Genomic DNA, 21,784 nt, shown 5'->3' with positions numbered 1-21,784 from the left:
ATAAAGTGGAGCTTTCCCAGCAGTACACCATCATCAAGGGGGAAGGGGTTCACCTTGAGCACAGGTAAGTTGCACGAGCAGGTGGGTCACACTCCCGATAGGCGTAGTCGTACCTCCCTGCTCCCCCACCTTCAGCCTACACCTGTGACCTCATGAAACTCCTTATGACATGTTTGGCAACATTGTTATTCCCATTACACTAATAAAGAAACTGAGTCATAGGGACATCAAACAACCTGTCCAAGTCACCCAGCAAGTGGAAGAGCAGGGACCTGAACCCCAGATTATGAAGGGGACATAGGATTGCTGGTACAGGAAGGAAGATGGTTGGAATCTGGGGGATTGCCCGAAACACCTCCTAGGACTACCACGCCCAAGGGTAACAGCTCATAGAAGGTTATAGCAGCCAGATGCAGGCAGGATCACCCAGCGCTCATATTCCTCAGGAATGATGGTTTGGGTCACTGTTCTAGGTGCAGATGCAACCTACGGAGGGGCTGGCTACAGGCAAAGTCATAAATACCAACCCCTGCCGCTTGTCCAGCTGTAGAGATGAAGACCCTAGCATGGATCTGCATGTTCTTCCTTTCTGAGATATCATATGTTAAATGAATTCTCCTCTTCTTTGTCTTTCCCATTTTATCTCACGTGGTTCTTGGTGGTAAAGTTTGCAAGTTTCCCCCATGAGCTTCACAGTCACGAAGGCAATAGAGGGAGAAGGGATAAAGTGTGCATCCTGGCACTCCCGACAAGACTCGGGTGGGCCTGTCAGGGAGGGGTGAGCAGACTTTCTCAAGTATAGAAGGGCAGTTGCATCACGATGGGCAGCACCTTTTTTTTTTTTTTTCATCTTTTCATTAGTATCGGTGTTGCCCTTAAAAATAAAAGTCAGTTATTTTACCAGCTGAATGGGTTTATTCGGGAACAGCAAAGAATTGCAATTCAGGACGTACAATCTATGAACCACAGGCAGGTCCAGGGAAACGAAGCAGAGGATCTTCTCCTACAGAGAAGGGGAGTGGGAGGGGCTGTCGTACAGGAAGAGTCGCTGGAGGAAGATGGGCGTCGGAAGTGTAGTGGCCTTTCATTGGCTGAGTTGTGACAGTCTCTCATTGGCTGAGCTGCGGGGCTTCTCATTGGCTGAGCTGTAGCACTTCTCATTGGCTGAGCTGCAGTGTTTCTCATTGGCTGAGCTGCAGCATTTCTCATTGGCTGAGCTGGGAGGCTTCTCATTGGCTGTGCTGTAGTATTTCTCATTGGCTGAGCTATATTATTTCTCATTGGCTGAGCTGCAGGGCTTCTCATTGGCTGAGCTGTAGCGTTTCTCATTGGCTGAGCTGTTGCCGGGTGAGAAGGTAATCTTCCCTCCTCCTGCTGGAGTTAGCAAAGTAGTGTCACTTGCTCTAGAGATGCGAGTACTCTCCTCCTGTTGCGATTGACGGACTGGTGCCTACCCTGGGTCTCCCCTGCCGGCCTCACTGCTCCACTCTGAGCGGGTTTCTGTTTGCTGATTTTCGCATGGGCGTGGGAAGGATGATGCCTGTTTGTGTAAAGCAGCGAAACGGGGCGCCCGTTTCGGGTGGCTTTCATCTTCGCCTTCGAGACGACCTGGGAGGACAGGCGCCGGCTGTGGCCTCGGCAGGGCCCCGCGGGAGGAGGCCTTGTGGAGGAGGCCCCGTGGAGGAGGCCACGGCTGCAGCCTGGGCGTGAGGGGACGGTCCGGGGGTGAGGGGACGGTCTGGGGGTGAGGGGACGGCTCGGCGGTGAGGGGAGGGTCCGGGCGTGAGGGGACGGTCCGGGCGTGAGGGGACGGCTCGGGGGTGAGGGGACGGTTCGGGGGTGAGGCGACGGTCCGGGGGTGAGGGGACTGCTCGGGCGTGAGGGGACGGTCCGGGGGTGAGCGGACTGCTCGGGGGTGAGGGGACTGCTCGGGGGTGAGGGGAGGGTCCGGGCGTGAGGGGACGGCTCGAGGGTGAGGGGACGGCTCGGGGGTGAGGGGACCGTCCGCGGGTGAGGGGACGGTCCGGGGGTGAGGGGACGGCTCGGGGGTGAGGGGACTGCTCGGGGGTGAGGGGACCGTCCGGGGGTGAGGGGACGGCTCGGGGGTGAGGGGACGGTCCGGGGGTGAGGGGACATCTCGGGCGTCAGGGGACGGTCCGGGGGTGAGGGGACCGCTCGGGCATGAGGGGACGGCTCGGGGGTGAGGGGACGGTCCGGGCGTGAGGGGACAGAGAAGGTCAGGTTCCAGGCGGGGCAGGCGGGGCCTGCGCGCGGTGGGCGGGGCCGCCGAGCATCGGGGACTACGTTACCCAGCAGGCGGCGCGCGGATGCGTCACTTCCTGCGGCGCTCGCGGCGCGCGTGTGGGAGTGCGCGAGCGAGTGTTTACTTCCGGCGCCGCAGCCGCGGGCTGAGGGCCGAGCGTGTCGGGCGGCGGGCGCGGCGGGCCCCGCGCAGCCATGGACTGGCTCATGGGGTGAGTCGGGCGGCCGGCGGGCGGGCCGCAGACGCGGGGGGTCCCCGGGGCGCGCCGCGGGCAGCACCGGTCAAGGGCACGGGGCCGGGCGGAGCGGGCTGGGCCGGCGAGGGGCGTCTTCACGGGGACGGGGACGGGAGCGGGGCGCCGGTCGGAGCTCTTCGGAGCGGGGCCGGGGTCGGGGAGCGGGGCGCCGGTTGGAGCGCGGGGACGGAGCTCCTCGGAGCGGGGCCGGGGCCGAGGGACCGGGCAGGAGCAGCCTGGAGCGGGGCGAGGGCGTGGGAGCCGCATGGGAGTGGGGACCCGGGCCGGGGCGGGGAGCGGGGCGCCGATCGGAGCTCCTCGGCGCGGGGCCGGGGCCGGGGAGCCGGGCGGGAGCGGCTCGGAAAGGGGCGAGGGCGCGGGAGCCGCATGGGCACGGGGCACCGGGCGCCGGGCGCGGGGCGGCGCCCGCCTGGGCAGGACCGGCGCTCGCGCTGAGCTCCGCGCCCCGGTTCCGGCGGCCGCACCTCGCGGCTGGGTGTCGGGTGGCTGGGCGGTCTGACGGGGTGCGGCTCGCGCCGGCCGCTGCCGGGAGCTTGCTCCTGGAGGAAATAACTTTAACGCCGGCGCCGGACAGCTCCCCCCAAACGAGGGAGGAGAAGCCAAGCAAGTCGACTTTGCTAAAGCGCCCGCCGGGCTGGGGCGAGGAGGCGAGCAGGCAGGTTGGCGGGGTGGGGCGGCGGCCGTGGGCGAGGCCAGACGTCGCCGCGACCGCGCTGCCGCGGGCCGGCAGGCCGGAGGGTGGAGTCGGAAGGAAGCTCGGAACGGGGGCAGCGGGCTGGGCTTGCTCTCCCGTTTGCTTTTGTGTTTAGTTTGCTGGAAGTTAGAGGAACGAGCAGAAAGTCACGCTGTCTTCAAAAAGTTTTTCAAGCTAAAGTGATCTTTTCTTTAACGTTTTTCTTTTTGAGAAACAAGAAGGGCAGGACCTTTTCACGGGGTAGCGTGGTCCTTCTACATTCGTGCCTGGCCCAGATCTTAGCAGTACCCCTCCCGGGTCAGGGTGGCTCTTCCAGGGCTCGGGTGGGAGAGGGGAGCGGGTGCTCTTGGCTTCTGGCTGGCAGGAGGGCTTATGTAGACGCTGCAGTCCTGGAGGGAGGTGAGAGGTCTGAGCGGTGGCTTCTTTCACTGTCTGTCCGGCTGTCTTGGGTGTAGGGCAGAGTGGAGGGTGCTGTCCGGGTACCCAAGGAGGTGAGTTAGAGCCGTCCTTGACTGCAGGTTGGGTGGAGTCTGGTGAAGGGGAGGACCAGGGAGACATCACCGCGAGGGATGAACCAAGAGCCCAAGAGAGGTGCCAGGTGTGGCGGGGGAAGGCCCGGAGCCAGAGTGCGGGGGTCGGGGCGTCTGTGGGTCATGCAGGGGATCAGCCACGGAGCGGGACGGCTGGTCTGGCTCCTTGGAGAGACGGCACTGCCCTCCCAGCCTTGCTGCTTGTTGGCTGTGTGACTTCAGGTGGTCTGCTCTTTCAGAGCCGTCTGTGGAAGGGGAATTGGAGTGCCTGCAGCGCGGAGAGATGCAGGAGGATAAGCTGGGGGGTAGAGGTGGCGCTGGGAATGCTGGCTACTCTTGGCCTGGAGAGATGTTTGTGGGAGGCCTTTGTAACCCACGGGCCGGGAGTTTAGGGCCAACAGCTGTGTTTGCTTTGTGTCGAGTTGTAGACACTTGCTTTCTGCCTTTATGGGGAGGGACCACGTTGGAGGCAACCTAGCCCCCAGTGAGTCTGTTTCAGAGCAGTAGACTGTTGACTGGGTGAGTTGAGTTCGCAGGCTTTGTGTCAGGAGGACCAGCCTGTCGGCTGAGCTGCTGAGGAAGCAGCTGATTGTGTTGTGTCTGTGTGTGATTATTACATGGGGGCCCATGAGAAGCAGGCACTGCCTGGAAACTGACCAGCAGTCTGACTTTTAAACTGATGGAGGTCTGTGTTTTCTGGACTTCCCTGTCATCATTGGAATACCCAGAAATTAACCATAGTTAGGGTTAAGGGGGCTGGTTCTCAAGGCCCTTGTCAGGACTTTGGTAACCAGGCAGTCATCTGGGTAAGGTCAGTGAAGCACTGCCTCGTGGGCCCCTGCTGGGGAAGCTGGTCCAGGTGCTGCAGGAGGACAGCTCTGCAAGGGACAAGGCTCGGAGCTGCTGCTTCCCTGGGCCCTAGCAGGAAGGGGCATTCGCTGCTGCCTGGCTGTCAAGTAGGCAATTGCTAAAGGGCACTGAGATCTCAGAAGAGGGATTGGGATGGAGTTTGGCTATCTTTGTACCTGTGTTTTTAGATTTAGTGGATTGCGTATTAGACGTTGTCAATCATGAATTCTTTAACAATTCTTTAGCTGTGAACCACCTCCCCTGTTAAAAAAAAAAGTGATATAATTTCAGTAGTCAAGTACTGGTTTTCTTCAAGAGATTGTTTTCAAGGTGGTGTCTTAGGATGCCAGCGTCGGGAGGGCCCAGGTGCCCTCTGTCCCTCACATGTTTACTGAGCATCTGCTGTAAGATGTCAAGACGCTGAGGCCTAGACTTACGACTGCCGAGTGAGCGAGCAGCAGAGACCTGGGATGCGTCCCGGCCCCTGATGTGGAGAGCCAGCCATCGGGGTGTGAAGGAGCTCGCTCCTGCGGACATCTTTTGCGTGCTCAGTGCTGGGGTTTTAGTTGGCCGGTAATCTTTTAACCGTTTCAGGCTGGAAGAATTGAGGAAATGTGTTATTTTTACTATTTCTTGATATTTTTGTTAGTTCATACAGTTCAGTGTCAACCAGGTAGTTTGGAATACGGTTCTCTTCTAATGTTTTAAGTGTTTTTTGTTCTTTTTTAAAGAAAGAGTTTCCTTGCATTAATTCACCTCAGGTGACAGGGCGTGGACTCAGCTGTAGGAGCAAAGAGTGCTCCCTCCTTCCTTTGGAGCCTGCCACAACGAGAAGAATGGTGTACCGTGTGCGGACAGAGCCCCGTCTTCCCTGTCTCTGAAAGGCCTTGCTGAGCAAGCGGCAGCCTTACCTTCAGCTCCCCCAGCCGCGTCTGAGGAAAGGGAGGTCCGGCAGGAAGCCTGCTTGGGGAAGCCAGAAGGAACGCAGCGTGTCCCGACTTGCTGCTGGGGTTTGCTGGGACTTACTTGGAGGAGAATTTTGAGAGGTGTCACTGGCACCCATCTGTCTTACTGTGCACTTCCTCTGCTTGGCCTTGAGCTGCCGTTAAAGTAGGTGTGTAGTAATTTTTTCTTTCTTTTTGCAAAGAGTCATTTCTAATGTGAAAAGGGCCCCCACTTCTTGTGTAGTCCACCCCTGTTGTCCTTGGCGCTTTCCATTGTGGCCAGTGGATGACAGGGTCCCACCCTTGCCACTGTGAAGGAAGTGAGCCCAGAAGAGCGGCTGCGTGAGCGACATCAGATTCCACGTGGTCTGGGACCGTGAGGAGCCACACTGCACAGGGCTCGGTTGTTTAGGGAGGACTTTTGTCCTGTCCGTAACTGGCAGTGTTAGGTGTTTGTGAGAGAACGATAAAAGTGCAGCTTAAATTTTCCCCGCGGGAAGGCACAATCCAGGAGCTTTGGAGAATCTGGGAATGCACTTCTGCCTGGTGGGAGCAAACTGGCCCTCCTGCTGGGCCTGGGTGGGGCCCCCCCAGGTGGAATTTGCAGGGACATGCCCACCCTCCAGCCTGGGCCCGCAGCCGGGATGGGGGCAGACGCACACCAGCAGGCCCCCTTTCTGGGGCTGCGTGCTCCCTGGATGTCGGCGTCCTCCTGTTCGCCACGCAGCAAATGAGGTCGGTGAGGGGTAGTTTAGAGCTTTCTGGCTCTGGCGCAGGGCAATAAACGTCCAGTGTTGGCGACTTACTGCGGAGTGCGTGGCCATTGGTGCTCGTGGTCGGCTGACAGGTGTCTGCTCAGTGGCTGCAGCGCCTTCTGGCCTGTCTGGCTCTGCCTGCAGGAGTCTTGTGCTCAGGCGAAGGAGATAAAATCCTGTGGCCATGTGTCTGCAGGGGTCTGAATGGGTGTGATGACTGTTTTTCTTCCTCTTTGTGCTCGCGGGAGGATGTTGCTGGTGGCCGACAATCGAATCTGGTTGTGGGGGACCCAGACTGAACTTGCTTGAGTCTCTAGAGTTTTTTTAAACAGCCTTACTGAGGTATAATTTACATACCATAAAGTTTACTTGTTTTAAGTGTACAGTTAAGTAGTTTTAGTAAATTGCAGAGTTGTGTGATCATCACTACAGTTTAGTCGCCATCACCCGCAAAAGAAACGTTGTGTCCATCAGCAGTCACTCCCTGTTCCCACCCCCGCCCCGGGCAACCGCTGGTTTACCTTGTCTCTAGATTTGCCTATTCTGGGCCCTTCGTAGAAATGGGATCACGACATGGGGTCTGTTGTGACTAGTTAGCTTGGTGTTGTAAAAGTTCATCCTGGTGTTGCGTGTGTCAGCCCTCCGTCCTTTTCATCGCCAAGTGATCCTCCCTTGTGTGGAGATGTGTGTGGTCTGCTTCTCTGTTGATGTCTGCGTAGTTCCTGCTTTTTGCCAACTGTGAGTGGTGCTGCCGTGACCCAGCCTATTCTGACAGCGAGCTGGACCACTTCTTTAGCCGAGGACGCCTACAGGTCCTGACTGCGTTTGCCGTCGGTCATGGGCCAGGCCCTGAGCTGGGGATCAGAGCTTCCAAGATGGAGAAGACACAGCTTCTGCTCGCTCACGCTGGTGAAGGAGGGCGGTGGACACGGCGGTGGGAGCATGGAGGAGTCACCGAGGTAGAGCTGGGTCGGGGAGGCCAGGCCGGAAGGGTGTCTTGGAGCAGGGGGCGGCTCAGTTGGGTCGTATAGGAGGATGTGTAGGAATTCTCCAAGTGTAAAGGAGGAAAGATTGTGGTCCAGGAAGAAGGAATGGCATGTGCAAAGGCACAGAGGCCTGAGTGGAAAAACTGTCCTCCACCAGGGACCCCTGGCACCTGTGGTTGCAAGAACACAGGAGGACCCTCCCGTGGCAATCGTTTGGGCCTGGTGTGCTGCCATGTTTGACCTGGCTGGTGTTGCATTCCCAGCCACCTCACGGAGCCCTCATATGGAGCCCTTTGTGGAACGAACACCTCTGCTGGGCCACTCCTAGCAACACATCGTTTCTCACTTGTCCTCCCGCACTCAGTGTCTCCTGGGAACCCTTGGCAAAGTGTCCTCGAAGCTGTGCTGCTGACCGGAGACTGGCAGGACGGGGACTCCCTCGCGGTGCCACATAACAGCTCTGCTAGGGAGTGGGCAGGGGGCTGGCGGTAGGCAGGGCTGCCTTTCCTGCTGCAGGTGCTCTGAGACGAGCTGCAGCCTGGAGTGCTCGCCCTCTGCTGCGGGCCTCAGTGCTGGTGTTCTCACCACTGAGCGTCGCTGCCTGATGCTTGCCCACCGAGGCCTCTTCCCCAGGATGCTGGGGGGCTTGCTGCCAGGTCTTGTTGGCACAAGCTAGTCTTGGCTTGGGAGGGGTTCCCTTGGTACAACAAGGCCGTTGTCAGCTCCAGAACCTCCTCTGGGAGGGAGCCATGGTCTTTCCCATGGCCTCTGCCGTGGTTTGGGAAGGTGGATATAGGAGGCCACCTTGGTGGGGACTCCATGTCGATGTCCTGTTGCTCCAGCATTTCCTATGTTCTTGCAGTGGTCCTGGAAACTTAGGCAGGCCAAACCCCATGTCCCTGGTTTTGTCGTGAATGTGCTTGTGTGGCACGTGAGGGAGGCTGAGCCCAGGTGTGGATATGCTGGACCAGGCACCCTCTGGACTTTTGTTGGGTCGTGCATCAGCCCTGGGAGCTAGTCTGGGAGGTGGCCTCGGTGCCTGATGGGGACTTCTGTGTGCCGTTCCTCCTGCCCACGTCAGCCCTGTACGGAAGAGGAGGTGGCGTGTGCTGTTCCTGCCTGACTTGGCAGGAGTGCCTCCCATTCTTTGTCTTCGCAGTGTTTGTTTTTCTTTCTGCACAGGATTTCTCCTGGATGGAGCACACCCATTGGAGTTCAGTGCTGCTCCCTAGGACAGTGCCTGGGAACGTGGAAGCAGGAACAGTTGAAACTGGAGGATAAAATGTGGAAGCTTAGAGAGAAAAGGAGGAGTTGGTGGCCGGGAAGTCTAGGCCATGTGTGATCCGTGCTACTGTTTTCACTGGAACCGTGTGGCTTTGGGCTGTGGCCATGTGCATGTTGTCACCTCCTGGTTTCCTTCTCTTTGAGGAAGGTTTCCTTTGCTCGCACGAGGGAGCCGATAGGCACAGTTGTCTGGGGTGGAGTGTTTGTTCTGTCCTTGCCTGCAGTCGTGTGTACATCCCAGGAATAACATAGGATGTAGTTACTGCCTGTTACACCTTTTCATTTGCTTGTTTGGACCGTTGCTGCTGTCTTGGGTAGTGGTGGCGATTTGTGGTCAGTGTTGGTTGAGTGTTTTCGTGTGGATGAAGGCAGGGAGCTCCCACAGGGGTATGCAGTTTCTGCCCCGAAAAGGCAGGCTGAAGTTGGAAAGCAGAGAGGCGCACCATCTTCCTCTCAGGGTCGATAGAATCCCCTCCCACTGTCGTGCCAGGCTGGCCCTGGGCCAGCAGCCTGTGCTCCCTGAGGAGCAGCACCTCTGGAGCCTCTTTGTTTCGGTGTTTGGCCTTCATCGCCCGTACCCACTGAGCCCCTGCTCTGCTGGGACTGGGCCCCAGAGTGTGGAAAATGCCGGGTGGCCCTGTGGGAGCCAGATGGGCGTGCCTGGGAGTGACCTCTGGGGTGTAAGATGAACTTGGGTGCAGCTTGTCTGTGTCAGCCCTGGGCCTGGGTCCACTGCTGTGGGGGAGCTGCTCTGGGGTCTCCCTCCCAGCATGCCTTGAATTCCCATGCTGTCACGTGTTCTTCTGGTGTCACGTGCAATAAGGCACTTTGTCATAAATGGTGCTGTGAAGTGTAGAGTGTGAGCCAGAGGCTCTCTGACCTCTGATGTGTGCTGCATACTGTCTGCAGACACTATTCTGAGCACTCAGGAGGCAGCTGTGAACAAAGATGGGGGCCCTTTGCCTGGGGCAGCTGCCGTGCTAAAGGTGGACGGGAAGTAAGGAGTAGGGGTGTGGCAGGTGGAAGCGATGCCGGTGGAAGCGATGCAGGTGGGAGCGGGAGAGCCATTTTAGTAGGGGTCTCTGGAAGGCTCTTTGAGAAGATGCCATTGAGCTAAAACCTAGAGAAGTGAGAGAACTTGCCACGTGGATGTAAGGGGGGGTTGACTAGTTGCATCCTAGAAGGAAGTGTGTCCTCTGCCCCCCATATCACCAATGACTTGTGAATTTTTTATTCTTCCAATATTTTACAATCTGTTATGGTCTTGATTATTTTGGGTGCGTGGGTTGTGGGAGCTCGTTTAAGTTGGCTCTTGTGTCAACTGAGTAGAGAAAGAGAGGGAGCAAAACCTAAAAGAGAGCAGGAACAAACGAACCTCACAAGTGTACTGATAACCACAGAGAGAAAAGCACTGTTCCGACCAGCACCTCAAACAGCTGTGACTGCGTGCTGTGTGTGCAAGCGCACATGCGTGTGCAGGCATAGGGAGACTCTAAGGACAGGTTGACTCCTCGGGAGGGCTGTGGTGAAAGTAGTATTGGTCTCATGACTTGAGAACTAATTTATGAGTATTGTACATTAAAACAAACAAGTATGTCAGTGTCAGCAACAGCCAAGGTTTCGATGTTAAAGAGATACAATGTAAAATAAAACCCTGAGGTTAAATTGGAAATACTACTGTGAACTAATAGTTTTATGTGTATAACTCCTAGCTCTGTCTCTGGACACTTGTATATGCACAGCCCTGCTGGGAGGGGACTCTGTGGCTTCTGCTGCGTGTGGTATGCTTGAATGGTCTGCGCAGCTTGCCCAACCTCCCCGAGACGCGCCCTTTTGAGTGCAAGCCCCAGTGGTGGCCTGATGGGGCCTCGCCATCGCCCGAATGGTCGCCCTGTCAGTCCTGGCAGTAGCGCGGTTGGCTGGGCCAGTTTGCAGGTGTGTGTTCCGCATTGTCCTGGGGGCTTGCGGGCTTGGCCCCACTGGGTCAGATAGACACAGCTCTCTTCGCGGGCTGTCTTAGCAGTTCCTGACCTGGGCTTGGGGAGGCGTCTGTGGCTGTGAAATCATCCACAGATCTCAGTGGCTCCATTGGAGGACCAGGTTGATGGGTGGGGCCTCACGCGGATGGCTGAATTGGCCCCTGGTTTTCCCCATGTGGTCTCTCTCCACATGACTCTTCACAGTCTAGAGCAGGGTTCTCAAGGTTTTTGGTCTCAAGACTCTTACATTCTTAAAAATTAATGAGTTTGTATATGGCGTACCCATCAATATTTACCATTTTAGAAATTAAAATCGAGCTCCTGGACTACACTGGGGGGACCGTGGCTCTGGGGCTCTCCCTGTGGCCTCCCTAGCAGGAGAACCTTCACACCAGGCAGGCCACAGTGGAAGTTGCCGGAAGACGAGAGTGTCATTTCTGCCACTGTTGGTCAGACAGGTCACAGAGCCGCCCAGATTCGGGGGTGGGACTGGGGTGATAGGGGACAGACTCTGCCTCTCTCTGGAGGGTCTCATGTGTGGGGAAAGGGAGGGTTGCTGGTAGCCCCATTTGCAGATAGACAGACATGTGTGGGAACACTGGGTCAGTTGTTACCGAGAGTCCAAGTGTCCATGACAACTCGGGGCCTTTTGTCTGAGTGGCAGGTCAGGTAGTTAAGGTCAAGAGCACAGGTAAACCTACTGTTCTGCACAGAAGGTGTTTAAGAGGGTGGGGCATATGGGCCAGATGGTTTGGGGTTGCATCCTGACTCTACAGCTTCATGAGGCAACCTGCTTCACTTCCCTGAGCCTCAGCATCCTTGTCTGAGAAGTGCACTGAGTTCTTGTGGGATTTTGTGAGATGTCTGCAGGCGGGAGGCTGTTGTGGAGAGGGCCCTCCGTCCCCTCAGGCTGGTCGAGAACTCCTTTCTCTGCCTATAATTCCCTCTTGAAAATGCCTGGGGGAAGTCGTCCTTCTCCTGCCTTCTCCCCCATGCCCCACGTCATGTGTTGGCTGAGCGGCTGCGTGCATGCAGAGTGCCTGCAATAGCAGGAGGGGCAGGTGGTCAGGCAAGGCCTGGAGTACAAGGTGCTCTGCACAGCCCTGGCCCCCTTCCCTCTCACTGAGAACCTCAGCTGTGCTGCAGCCCTGAGCTCATCCAGGCTGTCGTCCTGCCTGTCACCTCACTTTGTCACTGTCACCTCTGCCGGGCTCTTGGAGTACTGCTGTCGAGAGGGGTTAGCCATTGTGACCTGATCCCTCATGAGAGCCCGGTCTGACAACTCGTCACCACGTAGGAGTGGCTGCTCTCGGCCCTGTGGCGTTGGTGCTTCTCCACAACGTGGTTGGAGGGTGTTTGGTGCTTGGACCACAGCCTGGGGGTTCTATGGCTGGTCTGGCTTTTCAGGGTGACTGCTGGGCAGAGGGCAAGAGGTCAGGGGCTTGGCACTCGCTGGAGGCTGCCTGATCCCATTCCCATGTACACAGTGTCTTCCATCTGTGACCTGCCCGTTCCTGGTCTCGTGGGGCCTAAGCTGGTAGGACATCATGGGGCACGGTTGCCCTCCCCTGCCAGAAGCCCCCCCAAAGCTGAGACTGACCCCAGGGTGGTACTGGCACAACCCATTTGCTCTCCTGCGTGCACCTTTGTGCCGTGGGAGCTGCCAGGCCACCCCTCGTGTCGTCTCCCACATCTGTCCACCCATAGCACCAGGTATCGAAGGCATGACTGCCTTTGTAATCGAAGATGTGGAGTGCTGTGGCCCTACTCTCTGTGGTCTGTTGCCTTCTTTCTTGAGAGTCCGTTCCTGGTACCCGCAGGGGAGTCCCAGAGCAGCTGTGTGGAGGCCGGGCCGGTGCTGGCCTGGCCTCTACCTGAGAGTGGCTTTTTGTTAGCATCGTCATTTTCTCGTAGTGTTTTAAAGGAATGTCCTCCTCCCTCTGGGCGCCCGCCTTGTTCATCTCTCCCTCTCATGAGTTAGGGCAGCCCTCTTTTCCTGGCCCTCCTTCCTCTAACCTTTTTGGTGGAGTATTTTTCCCACAGCAGGGCTCTGATGTGCCTTCTCCTGCTTGAAACGGTGATTGGCTGTTACCTCCCTGCGATGTGGCAGCCCGGAGGTCCAGGCCCTCTGCACACAGATGCACCTTCTCTCTCGGTTCTCATCATGCTTCTCCTTGGGGGACTCCGAGGTGGCTGTCCCATGCCAGGCTCCTGCTCCCAAGTCCCCCTCCCCCAGGAGGCCCTCCTTGGTCACCCCAGGGCCAAGGTCCTGCCTGGCTTCGCCTCCCTTCCCTCAGGGTTTGCCCCTGCATGCTGCTTGTTTCTCCCTGCTGCCTTTCTGTTCCCCTCTGTCTGTTCTTCCCCTCCCTGTCCTGGCTTGCTGCGGGAATCCGGCATGTGATGAGCAGTGCCAGGGTGAGGTGGAAAGGTCTCTGAGCCGAGGCCATGCCTAGTGCCCTTGCCTGCCTGCGGGCGGCCTCTTAAAGGGGACACTTGGCTTTAGAATGAGGCCATGAGCCTGCATGGAGGTGTCTGATCCCAAGTAAGGGGTGCCTGAGGGCACGGTCTCCACAGCTTGGCCCTCCTGCTGGCCGAGCAGTCCACCCGAGCCTGGCTTCGGGATGCACACGTGTGCTCTTCACCCTGGGCTTACTCATTTTGGCAGCTTCTCAAGGGAGCAGCGAGGGGTGTTACCATCTGATGTTGGGCTTGTCTTTGATCCTGGCTGACCACTTCTACTGGCCACTTTGCTGTCAGTGCCATAAGCATGGGGCCTGAAGGCTGAGTGGTTTGGGGGCCCCTCCTTGCTCGTTCTCCAGCCCCACCCCCCACCAACCATGAGGGCAGCGTGGAAGGACCCAGCGTACTGTAGGCGATTGGTGAAAAGGCAGCAATTTCACAGTGGTGGTTCCAGAAAGGGCTGCCACCTTCTCCCCAGGCAGGCCTTTGCGGAGGCCGTGGGGACGCTGGCCTGTGGCTGCAGTGGGTTGGCCGGTGCCTCAGCCTGATGCTTTGGTTGTTACCAAGCAGGTGGTTTGGCGAGAACCAGGGACACTCTGTGGTGGAGGCTTAGCTCCCTCATGGCTCGTCCACAGGACTTGGAGCCAGTGGCCAGCTCAGTCCTCTTGCGGGTCCCCCTCTGATCCACACTTGGGGCCCATCTGTGCGGTCCAGCTCACCAAGTGGGCTCTGGCTTCTGGATGTGACTGTGGCCCCTCCGGCTTGTCCCCTGGGTTCCTCGGGAGCTGGAGGTAGTGGAGAGGAGCGCAGAGGATGACCCCTCCAGAAGGCTGAGGAAGGTGGGGATTTTCACCAGTTCCAGCTACTCATTAACTTGGAGCTTGTAAAACAAACACGCCTCCAGGGGCGGCTGTATTTATTCCAAGGCTGCTCTCTACTGGGGGGCTGTCTGCTCCTTAACTGTCAGCCTGAGGTCCTGGGACAGCTGGGGGCGGGGGGGCCTCTTCCTGCAGGGACGGCCAGGGGCCTGATTTACTCCTCAGCAAATGTGATGCGAGTGCCAGGTCTCCCCGAGGGCATGCAGCCTAGTGCCCATCCGCCTTGGGGGCGAAAACAAGAGCAAGCCTGCCATGGTGGGGAGAGCACCTTCCCTGCCACTCTGGCTCTGGCTCTGCTGTGGGGCTGGAGGCAGAGCTCCATGTTGGGTGTAAGCATGCTCGGTTCTTGATTCTCAAACATGTGTGGCATGTGCCTAGCTGAGTGTGGCCCGTCATGTTCCCAGTTCTTCTGTGTGGGACACCGCCTCACCATGGCTTCACAGCAGTGCTGGTCCTGAAGCCAGGATCTGAACTGGCGATCCGTGGGCTGCTGAAGCACAGCGCGCAAACCTAACCGCTCTGCCCCCCAGTCGGCCCCTGTGTTACTCTTTTATGAGAACATCTCTGCCTTGTTGACAGTGGTGAATCATCTGCCTGGTCTTTTCTACTGAGTGATTCAGCTTTCTTATGACTGGCTCGAGTCTGTATATTTTGAGGGTATTAATCCAAATACTAAGGTTTCAGAGCTTATTCTTAAATAGACAGGTAAGAACAAAGACAGAAACTGTGGGAGATGCTAGAACCCAAGGAGGTGGCTATCTCCACGGCCTCCCTCCTGGGCTTACTGTGTTTCCTGTGGGCACTCATTCCACAGCGAAGCAGAGAGCAGGTATGGCTGGACCAGGCAACCCAGAGGAGTCAAGGGCCATCTGTATTCCAGGAGACCAGAGTGGTAGCAGTGGGCAGCAAGTGCAGTGGGGTGTGCCCATGTGCGTGGACGTGTGCCTGTGTCCAGGCCGAGAGAGCTCCAGGACCTATTGGGCGGCTCAGGCGCAGTGTGGGGAGGGCCAGAAGAACTGCCCAGAGCTTGATGCTTTTCCTTCCTGGGTGCTATGTGAGGGCTGATCCTCTCTGTGTTCCTTATTTTCTTCACAGTCTTCACCATCACCACCTAACCTCCACATACACACGTGTGCACATACACACACGAATTGTTGGAACTGTGAGTGCCATTGAGTTCGTTCTCTTGTGAGAAATTTAGCTCCCCTTGGCATTGTGAACTGTTTGGGAGCCCCCACGTGCCTGGTGCCCTGTTGGGTCTGTGTCTGGTCACTGGGGCTGTGGAGACTGTTGAGATGGCAGTGGACACGGGGCCACGTGAAGAGCCTGGAGCAGTTTCTCAAAGTGTCAAGGAACACTTACTTGTCTTCTGAGATGCCCGGATGAATTTAGGCAGCCAGATGAGGGTCCTCATGGGAGCTCAGGGCCCTGAGCAGTCCCGAATCAGAGAACTGTGGTTAACTGCTGCCCAGCGGCTCACACTCTCTGTCCTCTGCCCCCCTGGCGTCCCCGTGGAGCATTGACCCTCACCACCCTCTTCTCAGTCTAGCTGCCCCTGTGTTCTCTCTCGCTGTTGGAGGTAACAAATGAACAAAAAAGGCCCAAAAGCTGTCCAAGGCCGTGGGTCGTCCATAGGCTGTCCTGCCGTGTGATCACTCCTTCCCCATTGCTGAGGGGTGCAGAGGTGACCCCTTCCCAAAGCCTGGCATCCTCTCGGTGGTCCTCTGGAAGTGCCCTTACTTCCTGCGATGGACTGTGGGGTGTTGCCACGCTCACTGACTTTCCTTCCTTGTCCTGGACAGACAATGTGCTGGCCAAGGGCTAGAGGGACTTGAGAGGGTGCACAGGGCCCAAGGCTGCCGAGTTTTCCTGAGGATCACTCATGGGGGTGTGTGTGTGTGTGCGCGCGCACACACACAGTTGAGGACCTCCGCTTCAACAGGAGAGCAGGGCAAGTGCCTCTGTCTCCTGGGGCAGCTCTCTCTCCCTCTGTGAGAGGAGCGTGTTCTGCTGGACTGACTTTCCTGTGCCCTGCTCCCCATGATAAATTGTGTTACGCATGCTTCCCTTTTGCAGTGGGCTTCATCTTCTCTCCCCAGACGCGCAGGTAGCTGCTGCTGTACGTGGTGTGGTCAGGGGCAGGGAGCGGGCCCTTAGACTGGAAGAAGGTGGGTGCCAGGGCCCCCTGAGCCTGCTATGCGCAGCTGGCCCCAGTGAAGGCTGGGGGGCATCTGCCCAGCAGGCACTGGTCCTGAGAGGGGGCGCTGGCAAAGAGTCAGCCCAGTCAGCATGCATTCTGCAGGTCAGGCAATTTGGAGTCTTGACTGCTCCCTGAGCCTCAGCACAGATTGTGGGAGGGCACTCACAACCCCTGCCCTGCAGAGTGGTTCTGGCTGGGACGTGGTTTCTAGAAGGTGCCTGGTGTTACTGCAGTCAGGTTTGCGGGTTCCAGGGGGACTGATGTGCGTTAGCCCCAGAGAGTATGAGAGGTGCCAAGTGCATGGGGAGTGTGTCCTGTGGTTCGTGCTTGGAGTCATGCAGGCTGTCCTTGCTGCCTCCCTGCCTGGCCTGCTGCCTGCCTCCTGGAAGCAGGGCATCTGGATGAGCTCCATGGCGCCACTTACAGAGGGAACTTGTTTCCAACTTGTGCTTTGGTTCTTGGGATGCTGTTTGCAAAGTGCTTCTCAACCTGACGTCTGCTCCTGCACTGTTGGAGTGGAGACCTGGAGGCTTCTATGGAGATGATTGCTGTCGGTAGGGGCTTAGAAACTCTTCATAAGGAAAATCTTTGTTCTCAAGTACATTCTATTGTTCCTGCTGAGAAGGCCTCCCACCTTTTTGGCTGAAGAAGTGCTGGGCTCAGCGGAGCTCTGGTGAGAGTTCTGGCATTTATAATTCATGTAAAAGTAAATATGTCGTCTTGTTGTGACCTTGTTGGCTTTAGTGTCCTTCCTCCAAGGCCAAGTGGAGCAGCTGTTTCTTTATGAGAGTGGTCATCAGTGCCACAGTGCTTCACTCTGGCTTTCTTCACAGGAATGATCCGTAGGAGAGGCAGCCACGGTGTTTGGGGGAAGCTGTGCTTCCTCTTGGGATGCTTTGCACTCTGTACTGTTTTTCCCATTTATTGTCTCCTTCTCAAGGGACTCTTGGTTTTAAGGAGGAGCATTTGTGGTTTGCTGTCCCCTGAGGTCTGAACTGTCACCAGGAACGCGGCAGGGCCCTTGGTCTACCGACAGATGTTCACTCTCCTGAGATGGCTCTGTGCAAGGGTGCAGACTGCTGCCGTGATGGTGGAGCTGGTGCCCTTGAGGGCCTTGGTGGAGCTCCTGCCCCGCTCACACAAGGGGCCAGGGCCCTGAGCTGGATTCCCGCCCTGGGCCACGTCATGACCAAGGAGCCAACGGTATACCATGGGAAAGGAAAGGACAGTCTCTTCAGTGAATGGTGTTGGGAAAACTGGACCACTATCTTACACCATACACAAAAATCAACTCAAAGTGGATTAAAGACTTGAATATAAGACCTGAAATCCTATTACTCCTAGAAGAAAATATAGGCAGTAAGTGCCTTGACATCGGTCTTGCAGTTTTTTGGATATAACACCAAAAATACAGGCAACAAGAGCAAAAATAAGTGAGACTGCCTCAAACAAAAAAGCTTCTCTACAGTTAGGGAAACCATCAGCAAAATGAAAAGGCAATCTATGGAATGGGACAAAATATTTGCACCCCATATATTTGATAAAGGATTAATATCCAGAATACAGGAGGAACTAAAATGAGCAAAGACCTGAATAGACATTTTTCCAAAGAAGACATACAGATGGCCAACAGGTATGTGAAAATCTGCTAAACATCACTAATCATCAGGGAAATGCAAATGAAAACCACAATGAGATATCACCTCACACCTATCAGAATGACTGTCATCAAAAAGACAAGAGATAACAAGTGTTGGCGAGGATGTGGAGAAAAGGAAACCCTGTGCACTGTTGGTGGGAGTGTAAACTGGTGCGGCCACTGTGGAAAACAATGTGGAAGCTCTTCAAGAAATTAAAAATAGAACTACCATATGATGCAGCAAACCCACTTCTGCATATGTATACAAATGAAATCATTATCTTGAAGAGATATCTGTACCCTGTGTTCCTTACAACATCATTCACAGCAGCCAGCATATGGAAACAACCTGAGTGTCCATCAACAGATGAGTGGATAAAGAAGATGTGGTCTATATATGCAATGAAATATTATTCAGCCTTTAAAAAGAAAGAAATCCTGTCATTAGTGACAACGTGGATGGACCTTGAGAGCATTATGCCAGGTGAAATAAGCCAGACACAGAAAGACAAATACTGCATGGTATCACTTATATGTGGAATCTAAAAAAAGAATTGACCTCATAGGAACAGAGTAGAAAAGTGGTTGCCAGGGGCTCTGGGGTAGGAGAAATAGGAAGAGGCTGGTAAAAGGGTACAAACTTTCAGGCAAAAAAAAAAAAACGTTCATCCTGACTTTGCCTCTCCTCCTGTGCCTGCTTTCTTGAGGTCCCTGGATAGCCCCTGGGGAGGATATGGAGCTGCCCTGCTGGCCTGGGACCCCAGGAAAGTGTTGGGAGGCTGAGCCCATCCACTTGCCCTGCACATCCTTGTGACAGCTCCTCGGCTTAGCTGTACCCTAACCATAAAGATTTGAAAACCACTGTTCACATGTTTGACCCAATTTAGAGAATAGTCAACCAAGCAATGGCAGTCTGCACACCCTCTTTAAGCATTCATGGAACATTTACAAAAACTGATGGAAACGTCAGCAATTTCAGCGAACTGAAACCATCCAGAGTATGTTCTTGGCCAAAGTGGAATCAAACCAAAAGTCAACAACAAAGAGATAGGCTAACTCCCTATATTTAGAAATTAGGAGAGACACTTCTAAGTAACAGTGGGACCAAGAAGGATTTGTAATGGAAATTAGAAAATATTTTTAGCTGAAAGATAACAAAAACACCTCCTATCAGGACTTTCGCGATGCAAATAGACCAGAGTAATTTAGAGCCTTCGATGCACGTATCAGAAAAGAAGCAAGCCTCTGAGTCACTAATGGGACAGCAACATAAACCCAGAGAAAGGAGGAGGGAAATAAAGATGTGGGTAGAAGCTACCGAAACAGAAAGTGAGTCTTCAGTAGAGAGACTTAGTAAGGCCAGAGTTTGATTCTTTGAAAATAGGAATAAAGTGAGAGGGGAAAAGAGAAGGTACACATAGCCAGTCTTTGTAATAAATTGTGCCGGGTCAACTGGATATCCATATATTTAAAAAAAATCTTAGCCCATACCTCACACCATGCAAAGAATAGTAGAGCCAGGAAGAATGCAGTTGTCAGTGTGAAAGCTTCTGAAGTGGTGCTGTCCAACACCATGTGTGGTCATGAGCTTGGGGGATGTGCTAAAGTATACAATACACTGGATTTTGAAAAGATGATGTGAAATGTTATTAATGTTTTTATATTCAGTACATGTTGACATGACAATATTCTGGGTTAAACAAAATATATTATTAAAATTAATTTCACCTGTTTCCTTTTCTTCTTTTTGTTCTGGTGAAGAAGATTCGCCCTGAGTTAACATCTGTTGCCAATCTTTCCCTCTCTTTTTTTTGTTATGTGCGCCACTGTCACAGCATGGCCACTGACAGAGGAGTGGTATAGGTACACTCCTGGGAACCGAACCCAGGCTGCTGAGTGGAGCACATCAAACCTTACCATTAGGCTACTGGGCTGGCCTTCTTTTACTTTTTTAATGTGGCTACTAGAAAAATCTAAAATTGCGTACGTGGCTTGCATATATGGCTTGTGCTATTTTCTTCTGGGCAACACTGCTCTATAAGATAACATAGAAGATGCTGTTCTTGACCCTTGAGTTAAGAAAAAATTTCTTAAATAGGACCAGGAAGTACTAATTTTAGAAGAAAAGACAGATGTTTTGGTGTACATGAAAATTAAGAAGCTCTGTTCATCAGGAGAGACCCCTCAGAGAGTGACAGGGCCAGCTGCCCACCGGGCAGTGCACTGCCTATGGCTGATGAAGGTCGCAGCAGGAGGGAGTCCCACAGAGGACCACACAGGAGAGTTGTACAGATGCCTCACAAAAGGGGCCACAGACGGCTCCTAACCAGAGGAGGGGCGCCCTCTGGCACTGCTTATCGCAGTTGGGCCGGGCCGCCCCAGCCTCAGGACCGCACACTGCGTGTCTGTCATGTTTTGGGCTCCAGGCACTGGATTGCACGTCAGCAGCCTTTCTGTTAACCCCCTGCATTTCCTGTGTGGTGCACTTCTTGAGGTGTCAGCCTGGTCCTTGCGTCCGGCTTGTGCCCCTTGGGCCCTGTGGCAGTTTTGCCTTCTCTGTCTTCCTTCCCTTTGAATTTGTGTATTGTCGTTCCTGTCTTCAGTCACCTTCCTCCGTACTCCCTGCCTTCTATTAGAGGGTACTTACGGCATGCGCCCCAAACTGAGGCAGTCTCATGCTCCTTAGTGGCTCTGTCCTCCTCCCTCCTGTCCCCGAGATACTAGGGTACGCAGATGTGTTTACCCTTCCCCTTGAGTTACAGGCAGTGTTGATGTGCTTCTTAATTCTCTGCATTTTGATCCCCCCCCGCCGCCATGTTACCATTGTTTTGTAGACTTGGTATTGATTTAAATTTGCACATTTTCTTCATATAAAATTTCTGTGAATTTACCATTTCTTTGCTTCATAGTTCTCCTGGAATTTTGACTCCCCTCTGTGGCCAGTTTTTCTCTGCCTGAAGGATGTCCTTTCATTTTCTTTCTTTTTTTTTAAAGATTGGCCTTGAGCTAACATGTTGCCAATCTTCCTTTTTTTTCCTTCTTTTACCCAAAGCCCCACAGTACCTGGTTGTATATTCTAGTTGTAGGTCATTCTAGTTCTTCTATGTGGGACGCCGCCTCAGCATAGCCTGACGAGTGGTGTTAGGTCCTGACGAGGGTCCAGGATCCAAACCGGTGAAACCCTAGGCTGCCAAAGTGGAGTTTGTGAACTTAACCGCTTGGCCACGGGGTGGCCCTGGGAAATGGTTTTTAGAGACCACATTCCAGGTGCCAGGACTGCCCATTGCTTTGAATGGGCTGTTGTTTCTCGACCACATGGAAAGACTAAAGGCGCCATGGAATCACACAAAGTCTGATTAAGGCAGTGGAGCTTAGGTGCTGTGGGGGGAGGGAGCAGAGCTGGAGATAGATCTCCTGAAGGACAGATGGAGGCCATAGGGCAGGTGAGCAAGAAGCGGGTGACACGACTGGATGCCCCCCTGCAAGGCTGGAGGGGCGGGTTTCACGTGGCCTCATAGAGTTGAGGTGTTCTCCAAGCATATCGGAAAGCTGTCAGAGGCTCAGCGTGACCCGGCTATTTTCCCAAGGTTACTGCAGGTGCTGCATGGAGAGGACCTGATGAAGGAGGCCAGTTAGGACACCTTCTGGGGTCCCAGCATGTGGCAGTGCCAGCTTGCGGTGACTGAGGTGGAGATGGAGAGGACCAGGTATTGGGCACCCTGAGCTCTGACTGTGACCTGCACTCCTGCTCCCTCCTCATCCCACACCTTGAGGGGTGTTCATTGTGACCCTATTTTATAGCGACAGAAACAGGCACAGAGCAGGTAGGAGGCTGCCTCCTGACTGAGAGGCATGGGCTCTGGAGTTGAGCTGGCCCAGTGTGCTCAAGTCTGCTCCGGGGTGCTCTGGTCAGATTTGAGAAATAACCCAGGGGACTGATGGTGGGTTTCACTTTGGGGCGGGAAGTGGTGCAGATGGTGGCCAGGCACAGCATGGACACGAGTGAGCTGGGGGTAATTTTGCTCCTGAGATGCAGGCGTGGACGTCCTGATTGCACTTCCAGCACA

General features: G+C 55.0%; 1 protein-coding gene across 2 annotated transcripts in view; it reads left to right on the top strand.

The window, feature by feature from the left end:
- The first annotated feature begins 2,329 nt into the window (after positions 1 to 2,329).
- The window catches only part of MOB2 (MOB kinase activator 2), a 63,595-nt gene continuing 44,140 nt past the window's right edge, over positions 2,330 to 21,784 (top strand). Inside the window, exons 1-2 of one of the 2 annotated variants that reach the window (XM_044749635.2) lie at positions 2,400 to 2,474; positions 5,354 to 5,706. Coding sequence is in view for 1 of the 2 variants with exons in the window: in XM_044749634.2 (XP_044605569.1) it covers positions 2,458 to 2,474 (17 nt within the window). In the remaining variant the exon portion in view is untranslated. Of the gene's footprint in view, positions 2,475 to 5,353; positions 5,707 to 21,784 lie in introns of both variants that reach the window. The other variant, XM_044749634.2, reaches the window with a different exon arrangement.

The sequence above is a fragment of the Equus asinus genome, chromosome 17 (genome assembly GCF_041296235.1).
Source record: "Equus asinus isolate D_3611 breed Donkey chromosome 17, EquAss-T2T_v2, whole genome shotgun sequence".
NCBI lineage: Eukaryota > Metazoa > Chordata > Mammalia > Perissodactyla > Equidae > Equus > Equus asinus.
Note: the sequence above shows the minus strand (reverse complement) of the source record. Positions and strands in the feature narration are given on the sequence as shown.